The 11003-nt window shown below is 51.0% G+C and overlaps 1 protein-coding gene across 2 annotated transcripts; it reads right to left on the minus strand.

Moving 5' to 3' along the window:
- Positions 1-1524: 1524 nt before the first annotated feature.
- On the minus strand, positions 1525-7717 carry KLK9 (kallikrein related peptidase 9). 2 transcript variants are annotated; one of them, XM_045892067.3, is made up of 5 exons: positions 7586-7717; positions 7259-7415; positions 4176-4441; positions 2815-2951; positions 1525-2162 (listed from the first exon to the last, which is right to left on the minus strand). In XM_045892067.3, the coding sequence occupies exons 1-5, from the start codon at positions 7695-7697 to the stop codon at positions 2010-2012; spliced, it is 825 nt and encodes a 274-aa protein (XP_045748023.2). In that variant the 5' UTR covers positions 7698-7717; the 3' UTR covers positions 1525-2009. The 2 variants fall into 2 exon arrangements, with proteins under 2 accessions (XP_045748023.2, XP_064437896.1); XM_064581826.1 differs by lacking the exons at positions 7259-7415; positions 7586-7717 and having other exon boundaries at positions 4176-7153.
- Between the last annotated feature and the right edge of the window lie 3286 nt (positions 7718-11003).

The following is an 11003-nucleotide window of genomic DNA, read 5'->3' on the forward strand; positions in this document are numbered from 1 at the left end:
CCTAGGAGAAACTTGAAATAAGGAGGCAGAGCATCCAGAGCCATTCTTCTGGGTCCTGCTGGGGGGTGGGGTGGGCCTGGGGACCCATCTTCTTAGGTCTGAGGAAGAAGGGGGCAGACCCCAGATTTCTGAATCTGAGGAGAGGAGGTGGAGGCTGGATTCCTACATTCCCAGGAATGGGAGTGTTAGAGTCCCGGACTCCTGGATCTGAAGGAAGAGGGAACTTGGAGTTAAGATTCCTAAGTCTTGGGGAGGAGGGGGCCAGGGTCCAGATTCCTAAATTTTGAAGGAGGAAGGGGTCTGAGATTGGGGTCCTGGGCCCTGGGAGAGCAGGGGCCCCGGGGCCTGATGCCTGTGTCTGAGAACTTTGGCATCTCACGTTGCAGAATCCAGGGGGCGGGGTCACCGACTGATTCAGACCCCGAGGAAGAGGCCCCAATACTTCAGCTCTGTCTGCCTGGTACTAGGTTCTGGAGGCTTTTAACTGGGAATTCCCGCCTCCCGCTCCGCCTCCTCCCGCTCTGGAGCCCTACGGAGCATCAGGGAACTGGAACCCTGTGTATGAGTGAGGAGGGGCTGAGGGCCTGAAAGGGAAACCTGGGGGCGGGTGTGGGGGGCGCTAGGATCTGGAACTCCTCTTCCAAGAGAAGGACGTCAGTGCTGTGACTTCTGGGGCCAGACACCTGGACAACTGGCTCCGAGGGAGGAGGGGCTGGGGACCTGGACTCAGGGTCCAGGGAAGATAGGGATTGGGGGTCTGAACTCCTGAGTCTGAGGAAGGAGGGAGCTGGAGCCCGGAATCCTGGGTCTGAGAGAGGAGGGGGCTGGGGGCCTGAACTCTGGGTCTGGAGGAGAGGGCTGGGATTCCAGACTGTAGGTCTGAGGGAATAGGAACTGGGGGCCCACACCCCTGAATTGAGGGAAGGGAGATTGTGTCTGGACTCCTGGACCTGGGAGGGGAAGGAATGGGGTTCTGGACTCCTCTGAGTCTGACGGTGGAGGGCGCTGGGGACCCGAACTTTTGGGTCGGGGGCGGGGGGACTGGCCTGAAGTTTTAGTCTGAGGGAGAAGGGGGTTAGGGGCTGAATTCTTAAGTCTTTTTAGGAGTGACTTGGAGCCTGGGTTCTTGTGGGAGAAGGGGGCAGCTGCCACTAACTGGAAATGGACGAAAGATGAGTCTTCTGAGGGCGGATCGGGCTCCGCCCGCTGCCCCTGAGAGGTCCGGATCTGGGAAGGCAGGTTTGGGAGGCACCATGACCTGGTTTCCCCTGACTCTGGGGGCGACGGGACCAGCCCAAGCAGAGCCCAGCGGCCTTGCTGCAATAGGGCTGATGGAGACAGACTTTAGGTAGGACCTACCGGGGGGGTTAAGGGGGAATTGCTGTACGGTGGCCGTTCCCTGTCTGCCCACCACCGCCCACGCTTTGCCCTTCCTTCATCCCACAACGCAGGCAGACGGACGGCGCGGCTCCGCGCGTTTATTGTCTAATCATCCATTGAATCTGAATGAATGGAGACCCTCCCCCAACTTCTCTCAGTCGGGTCCCCCCGCCAGGATCCAAACGCCCAGGGGCGCGGGCACGAGGGGAGGAGCCCGACCCTGCACCGCCCGCTGGCAGGGGAAGCCACAGAGCACCTGACGTCACGGGGGCGGGCTCTCCCACGGAGGGGGCGGGGTTACAGGGGGCGGGGCCCGGAGGGGAATTCTCATTGGGCAAAGTTCCGAGGGCAGGCGCTGTCTGCTGGAGGTGCTGCTGGAGCCGAGCCCCGGGTGAAGCTGTTCCACGGTGATGCCCGCTCTGGTGATTTCGCAGAGGCGGGGCTCCAGGGGCGGAGGCGTCTCCCCCCTGCTCTCCGACGGGGCGGGCCCTGAGGGCGCGGAGCCTGAAGATCCAGAAGGTGTCTCGGGGTCGCTGGGGCCACGCGCCGAGATCTCTGAGGCCGGAGCCCTTCAGTTCCCCTCTGCCCTACGCCCACCCTCCGCTCTTGGTCGCCCAAGGCATGAGGGCTCAGTTGTCCTCCATGGTCTTTCGGATCCAGTCCACGTAGTGGCACACGCTGGTGTACACAGCAGGGCGCCGGGGTCTGGAGCAGGGCTCGGCACCCCCAGACACCACACCCGCCAGCGTCCCGTCGCAAACTAGGGGGCCCCCAGAGTCACCCTGTGCGCGGCAGAAGAGCAAAGAAACTGTTAAGCTGGTGTATTCATATTACACTGGCCACTTCCTCTAAGGAAGCACCCTGTTTCCTCTTCTCCCGACACCTTGGCGTCCAGGCAGCCAGTCCCTCCTCCCTCAGACCCAGGAATAAGCGCTCATAGCCCTCGCCTCACCCCTGCACTTAGCACTCTGGGATCCTAGTCCCCTCTTCCCCCAGGACTTAAAGTCTGTACTCCCAGTCCTCTCCTCCTTTAGGTTCTAGAGTCGGGGCTTCCAGTCCCCTTTATTTATTTTTTATTTTTTATTTTTAAATTTTATTTATTTATTTGGGAGAGAGAATGAGATAGAGAGAGCATGAGAGGGGGAGGGTCGGAGGGAGAAGCAGACTCCCCGCTGAGCAGGGAGCCTGATGTGGGACTCGATCCCAGGACTCCAGGATCATGACCTGAGCTGAAGGCAGTCGCTTAACCAACTGAGCCACCCAGGCGCCCTCCAGTCCCCTTTAAATCCAGGAATCCTGGCCTTGGTCCCATCCTCTCCCAGGACGCAAGTGTCCCGGATCCCCAGGAATTCTGGGGCCCCCAACTCCCTAATTCCCTAGGACCCAGGAATCTGGCAAGATAGCCATTCCCCTCCTCCCCAGAGTAGGTCTCACCTGGCAGGAGCCCCGGCCCCCCTCCCAGAGGCCGGCACAGAGCATACTGTCTGAGATGTGGCCTGGATATGCCTGATGGCACAGTTTGTGATCCAGGATGCTGATGTTGGCACACTGTAGCGTGAGTGGGTACTGCACTGTTGGCAAAAGAGATGCCCCCATAGAGGATCAGCAGCTGGGCCTATCACATTCAGCAGCCCCTCCACCCAGACCCTTCCCTAAGGAGGACCCACAGAACCACAGCAGAAGACTCTCAAGGACAGAAACAAGAGACAGTGACAGAATCATAATGTGAAAGAGAAACAGATGTTTGAGGAGAGGGAGAGGGCCAAAGAGAGAGAGACAGAGAAACAGAAAGATGCAGGGAGCCAAGAGCCAAGAAGAGATACATACATGACACCCAGAGAAAAATAGAGACCATGGCAGGAGATAGACTTCTTAAAGGGAAAGGAGATAGACCTCTTAAGACCTTCCTCTCAGAGGAAGCAATGAAGTAAAAGAAAAGAAAAAGAAACAGGCCCAGAGATGCCAAGGGAGAAGGCAGTGAGAAAGGGAGGAAATATTTATGGTCATTGACAGAGACAAAAACATAAGAGATACTAAACACAGACAGGGAGACACAGCATGTAGAATATAGATATGGATATAGATATGCATATATCCACGTATATAATCTAGGGGCACAGATTCAAATGGGCTTGACAGGTAAATTAGAAGTGGGAGGAGGGGACTATGCAGAAACAGCAACCAGTTGGAGGCACTGTAGAGGCCCAGAAAACCTGCATCTGGTCTGAAGGCCGTAACCTCCACTGATTCTGCCCAATGGTCACTATTTAGGGAATGTGGGTCCCGCGTTGTCAGCTCTTTGGATTTTCCCAGCAAATGCAGAAATTTGGCTTTTATGTAAAAATCTCTCAAGCTCAGACTATTTTTTCAAGGCATTTTGAAAACCAAGACTGATGTAGGAGTCTAAATGTGGCTAATGGGTTGCTGATTTGTGACTCTGAGAGATCTAGGCCTCATCTCAATTCCATGAAGTGTATATTTTCATATTTAAACATCTCTGAAATCAGGGCATGTCTTCCAGCAAATGGTGTCATGCAAGTATTCACGGGGATTTTTTTTCCCCTGTTCTTAGTGGTTGTAAATAATGATACATCTTGTAATTTATAGCATCTTAGATTTTTTCCTTATCTATCTATCTATCTATCTATCTATCTATCTATCTATCTATCATCTATCATCTATCTATCTATCATCATCTTTCTATCTAAGAGATGAAAAGGCAGAGACAGAGAAATAGGGGGAATTCAGACCCTCGGCATGAGACACAAGGGGTTGAGTTGTAGGCAAGGCTATACCCTTAGGACTGGACACGGCCCCCCAGCCTGAGATGAGGCACAGGGTGCCTGGGGAGACGCAGGTCTGGCTGAGGTTGAGGGGCTGCACAGCAGGTCCCAGGTGTGCCTTCCTGGGCAGACGGATCAGCATGATGTCATCATTGTGGTCATGAGCCCTGAGATCCTTATTGAACCCAGGGTGGGGGAAGAAGTTCGTGGCCCGGAACAGTTGCTCTGGGCCCTCCCATTGCCAGAGGTGGTGCTCCCCAAGGCGGACCCACAGATACCTGTTGAGACAGGCCTCAGAGGTCAAGCTGGGTGTCCACCAGGGTGATATGTGTTCCATAAGCCACACACTCTCTCGGCCCCCATCATTTCTGTATGACCCAGTGTGCTGTGTGATTTTAAGCAAGGCCCACGCCCTCTCTGGGCCCCAGCTTCTCACTCCATCTCTTTGTCTGCCTCTACCTTTGTAGCTCTCCCCTAAAAGCTCACACCCCTTCCTAGTCCCATACCAAGTAAACCACCTTCCATCCTGCCCCACCTGGAGCCTTCGTGGTGACATGGGTCCCCTGGAACTGTGTAGGCACATGAGGGCTCCACCTACCACAGAACAACATCCCCACCTCCTGCCCCCACAGGTCTGGTGGCTTCTGTGGGGAGTGGCTCTGTGTATGTGTGTTGTGTGTTGTGTGTGTATGTGTGTTTGTGTGCATGGAAGGGGATAGGAAATGGAAAATCTCCAAGTTGGGGGTCATCCATGGCCTTAGGCTTTTCCTGTCAGCCATATACCCTTACCTTCAATGCATGTCTTCCTGAGGCCTGACCTCAAACTCTCAGTCCACTTGTTCTGCTCTGGATCCCCTGCCCTGGACAGCTGGGGACTCTCTGGGGATGTACATGTCCATTCCTCGGCCTCTGACCTCTGACCTTAGGAACCAGGCTTATGACTGAGAATTCAGGATTTAATGAGTATGAGACATTATCTCTATCTCTGTCACCTTGTTGCCTGGGCTCTGTGTCTGGGAAACCAATCTCCCCCAACTTGTCCTCAAGCCTGAATCTTTTCTACCTCCATATCTCTGCCTCTCTCCTTAGTCTTTGGAGCTAAAATCGGAACATTCTTCTCCTAGCTTTAAGTACAGACCTGAGCTGAAAGAGGCCCTATCATGGAGCAATGCATGATGGGAAATTCCCAGACAGCATTCTGTACTTCATTCAGCATCTGTGCTTCATTCCTGGGGGGAAGAATATCGGAACAAGATGGGCTACCCCTTTCCAGAGGTAATATAGAAATTCTGGATTTCTGCATCAGGTAGATTCTAAGATTCCATTAGAATTCCAGAATCTTCTAACACCCTAGGAATCCACGATTCTAGAATTCTATGTTCTAGAATCTTATGAATCCAATATTCTAACATTCTAGATTTCTCTAGGCCAAAAGTCTGGGGTTTTAAAATTATCTGGATGAAATCAAGGCTTTAAAGAGCCTAGAATTCTAGTATTCTGGGACTATAAAATGGATTTAATCAATCTAGAATTCTATAATTCTTTTTTATATATTTTTAAAAGGTTTTATTCATTTATTTATTTGTCAGAGAGTGAGAGAGAGGGAGGGAGAGCACAAGCAGGTGGGGGAGCGGCAGGCAGAGGGAGAAGCAGGCTCCCTGCCGAGCAAGGAGACTGACACAGGACTCAACCCCAGGACCCCGGGATCATGAGCTGAGCCGAAGGCAGACGCTCAACCAACTGAGCCACCCAGACATTCCTAGAATTCTGTAATTCTATGATTTTAGAAATTTAAGAATCTAGGGTTCAAATAGTTTGAGACTCTAGAATTCTCTCAATTAAAACTTTGGGGATTTTAAGAATCTGGAATGATAGCATTCTAAGATGTTTAATTCACCAGATTCTAGACATCTAGAATTCTACTGATTCAAGATTCTAGAATCTGCAAGTCACAGTATTCTAGAATACTGTGAATCAAAGATTCTAGGACCATGAGCTTCTATTTTCAATGAACCTAGCTAGAATACTGAACCTAAGATTCTAGGGTTGTGCTATCCCATACAACTATTGAGCACTTGAAATGTGACTAGTCCAAATTGAGACATGTCATATGTGTAAAATGCACATCTGATTTCAAAAGTGTAGTATTAAAAAACTAAACTATATCATTCATAAGTATTTAAAAATGGATTGCACATTAAAATAATGGTTTGACCATGAGAGACTCTTGACTCCGGGGAAACAAACTGAGGGTTGTGGAAAGGAGGGGGTGGGGGGCATTAAGGAGGGCACGTGATCTCATAAGCACTGGGTGATATATGCAACTAATGAATCATTGAACACTACACCAAAGAAAACCTAATGTACTATATGTTGGCTAATTGAATTTAAATTTTTAAAATAATAAAAATAAAATAAAATAATGGTTTGAGTGTGTCAAATTAAATCTATTATTAAAATTAATGACCATCCTTTCTTTTTTACTACTGTAATATGTCTACTAGAAAATTTAAACTTGGGGTGCCTGGGTGGCTCACTCGGTCAAGTGTCTGCCTTCGGCTCAGGTCATGATCCCAGAATCCTGGGATCGAGTCCCACACCAGGCTGCTTGCTCAGGGGGGAGTCTGCTTCTCCCTCTGCCCCTCCCCCCACTCATACACACTCTCTCTCTCCCAAAGAAATAAAAATCTTGAAAAGAAAATTTAAACTTAACTATGTGGCTGGAGTTATATACCCACAGGGCAGGGCTGCTCTAGGCTCCTAAGATTCTACCAGTCTGAGTCTCAATTCTAGAATTCACCGAAACTAATGTAGAATCTCATGGATCTGAGATTTTAGGAGTCCATGACTCTGGATTTTTCTGGGTCAGAGTCGAGGTTTCTAAGAGTTTTGAATTTTAGACCCTAATAATTAGATTATTTGGGACTCTAGAATTTGGAGGGTCAACTCTAATTCTAAGAGTTGAGCTTTGGGGAACAGAAATGAAGGCTAAATCCTTCCAACCACAGCTCCCTCCCTCCTCTACTGAAGGCCCCTTGACCCCCTCACTTACCTCCAGCTCCCCGCCCCACCCCAGTGGTGCCCGGGTCACTCACGGCTTCTGGCAGTGGGCAGCTGTGAGCAGCCAGCGGTCACTGATGAGGGAAGCCCCGCAGAAGAGGTGGGTGAAGTAGAAGAGCCCAGCCTGCCAGGGCTGCGAGTTGGGGCGGCATTCCTCGGCCCCGATGGCTCTGGTGTCTGCCCAGCCATGCCCTGGGGTGGGATGGAGGCAGAGGGGTCAATGACAAGCACCGTGGGAGGGCTGGGGGAGACATGCTAGATGCCTAGCAGGAAGGAGCAGAAGCCTGGGAGGTCAAGGGCAAGCTGGCTGGCAGGGCTCCCGGGACCGTGGAGGGGCAGCGGATGGACGGCTGGAGCCTCACCTGCCAGGAGAGAAAGCAGAGCACAGACGAATCCCAGCCTCATGACCTCGGGGTGCCTGGGTCTTGAGCATGCATTCAGGCTTCTGTGCTTCTTGAAGGTAAGCCATGCCATCTCCTTCCTCCTCTCTGGGGCCGCCCCTGTGATTAATCTGGGTTGGGAAATGTCCCAGGGGGGAGGGGGAAGCCCTCAGGCCTTGACTGGGGGCCTTGGAAATGGAGGCAATACAGGGGGACCCCCCTCCTGAGCCAGATGAGCTGGTGGCCTGCTGAGCCAGGGCTGGGCTGAGTGGGGGAGGAGCCCTGGGATATGGAGTCCTCCTGGGATCTCCAGAGAGGGGAACCCTCATTCCCATGATCTCAGGATGCAGGACTTGGATACAGGATATTCTGTGGTCTGGAGGAGGAAGAGGGAGAGAAAAATGATCCCTAAGGCTGGGTCCTGAAGTGGAAGTGAGTTTATCTTGAATGAAGCTGTGGGGAGCTGGGGCCAGTGTCCCCGGCAGGCTGGAGGGATAGGCAGGAGGACCACCACACCCCACCCCCACCCCCACCCCAGAAAGCAGGTGAGGGTTGGGAAAAAGAACAGAGACTCAGTAGGAAGAAGGCAGGCTGGATGGGGCAAGGCAGGGAAAGAGAGAGAAAATTAAAAACGAGAGGGACAGGGATACAGAAGGATCCAGGGTGAGGGAAGGAGAGAAAGGGAGAGACAGACTGAGCAAGGCAGAGACCACAAGAAGCCACACATGTGTGTACCCCCTAAAGAGCCCTCCCTGCCCTGGGCATTTGGGCCCCATCCTGCAAGGACAAAGGCCTCTCCTAGAAGGTTGAGGAAATATGGGCCTAACTGGATTAACTCACTCTTTTCATAAACTACCCTACCCCCTTCTTCATAACCCTACCACCCAAGACCCACATGCCCAACCTGCCTGGAACTAAGCACTTTCCTTTTCTCTTAATATCACCAGATCTGGGCCAAGTCCTGAGAACATTGCCCTGTTTTTTCATCTCCTCCCTTCCATTGTCCTTCCTACCAGCCCATCCTACCTGCCTCTCTCCCCATCCTTCCTCTTCATCAGGTGGGCAGGTCCTGCAGGGCCAAGCCCACATCTGATTCATCTCTGTGTCCTCAGGATCACCCATTCAGGGCTGAGCTCTCAGGAGGCCTCAGGAAATATTAATTAAATGAGTGAATGTCTTTCTCCATATTCTTTTCCTGGTAAACTCCTATTCATCCTTCAAGATTCAAACTAAATGCCCCCTCCTCCAGGAAGTCTTCTCTGATTTCTCAAGGAAGAATACATCTTTTCCTCCCCTGGACACTCACAGACTCCTCCACTTCCTGTTGCTGTAAGCCTGATTATCACTCTGGGTCTGGGCTCCCCTTGAATGTGTCACTGGGTGTAATGGTTTAGAGCATGGACTCTGGAACTGGACCACCTGGGTCCAAATCTCAATGCTGGCAATTATTGGGCAAGTCACTGGACCTCTCTCAGTTGGCCCATCTATTAAGAAGTAATAATAATCCAGGTTGGGGGCTGATTGAGCCAATTAACCCATACGAAGCACTTACAACCGTGCTCGGCACATGGTAGGCATTCAACCAATGTAGTAAGTCTATCCATCTCCTACAGAGCCCTGCACTGCCCCCATTATAATACACATTACTCATGGTTGTAGAGTGTCTTACTCTCTCTCCAGACAGGGATGGAAGACCAAAGACTGAGGCTGAAGAGACACTATGTGCGAAATGCCATACTAACTGCTTCTGAAACATCTCCATAGCTACCTTTAAAAAAATATATATATATATTTACTTTTTTTTTTTTTTTTTTAAGTAGGCTCCACATCCAGCATGGAGCCCAGTGCAGGGCTCAAATTCAGGACTCTGAGATCTTGGTGCTGAAACCAAGAGTCAGGCGCCCAACCGACTGAGCCACCCAGGCGACCCTTGATAGCTACCTTTATTGACCGTAGTCTGTGCCTGGCAGGTAAGCATTTCATATATATATCATTTCATTTAATTCTCACAAGAGTCTATTCAATCTCTATTCCACAGAGGGGAAAACTGAGGTCGAGAGAGCATTCCAGTAATTTCCTCAAGGTCACAAAGTAAGTGACAGAAATACATTTCTTTCTCTACCCAGTACACTCCTACTTATCCTTTTAAACCCCATGCAGATGTCCCCTGATCTGCGATGACTTCCCTGACTCCTTCAGAAAGAGCCCATGGCCTCTCCTTAGGGCACCCCGTGCCTCCTTCCGATGCAGCACTGATCAATTTGTGTTGTTAATCCAATGATGTATTGAGTAGCTTCTGTGTGCAGGCACCGTACCAGGTGCTTAAGAAAATCACAGTGTATAAATCAGAGTCCCTGCTTTCATGGACTGAGTCAGGAGAGAGAGGGGACAGACCATTATGCAGTAAACAGATAAATGAGGTCATTTCATCTCTAACAAGTGCTGCGAAAGAAATAAACCGAGCAATGGATTGTTGTCCTGGTGAGGGCAGGGGACCCCTTTAGCCAGGGCAATCCTGGAAGGCCTCTCTGAGGAGGTGACTTTTGAGTAGAAACCTGAATGACAAGAATGGAAGTCTTGCCTGTCTCCCTGACCTGACTAGCAGCTCCTTGAGGGTAGAGCTTGGGCTGATTCATCTCCAGGACCTAGAGTAGGACACAGCTCAGTAAACACGTGTAGCATGATGACTAAAGGAACAGGCGATGTGCCTTTAAAAATGAATCGAGTTCCCACCTCCTTCGCTTCTGAGTCTTGCATGACAAATTCAGCTGATACGTCTGATTGGCGTTTCCTGGGTGTGCTAATGGGGGCAGAGGAAGGGAGCTGGAGACTGTGTGCCAGTCTTCTGTGGGCTCTATGAGGGCAAGGACCTTGTGGTTGTGTGCCCAACATCAGGCCTGCCATATAATAGGTGCTCAGTAAATTGGCGTTTGAAAGGGGAAACAAGAGCAACCAAAAATGGAACATTTCTGTTGTGCACATGTTCAGCTGATGTTACGTCTCCAGAGTTTAGGCTAAATGGACGCACCCAAACATCTGTCAGCTCTGCCTGGATTCTGTGTAGTAGACCCCCCAGTGTAGGAATATTTACATGGAGACACTTTCAGGGAGAGGAAAAGAACCCTTCTCCTTCCAAATTTTCAGGGCGAAATTTCCAAGCCAATTTTGGATAAGGTGGGGATGGTGGTGGACTGGGGCTTATGGGCATTGGATCAGAGGAGAATGGAGATACGGTGGAGCTGGGACTGGAGCTTGTGGTTGGTGAGGGGATGGAGAGGGATCTAAACAGAAAATTTCCCCTAAATCTCAGAGGACTTCTTTACATGAACTTAGCAACTAAGGTGGGGTGGGCTCCTCTGGTCTTAGAGGCTGAGGTGGATCTGGGGTGAGGTCCCTTGGG

This window comes from Mirounga angustirostris, unplaced genomic scaffold, assembly GCF_029215605.1.
Source record: "Mirounga angustirostris isolate CCGP_5_RB_7025 unplaced genomic scaffold, mMirAng1.0.hap1 SCAF_16, whole genome shotgun sequence".
Lineage (NCBI taxonomy): Eukaryota > Metazoa > Chordata > Mammalia > Carnivora > Phocidae > Mirounga > Mirounga angustirostris.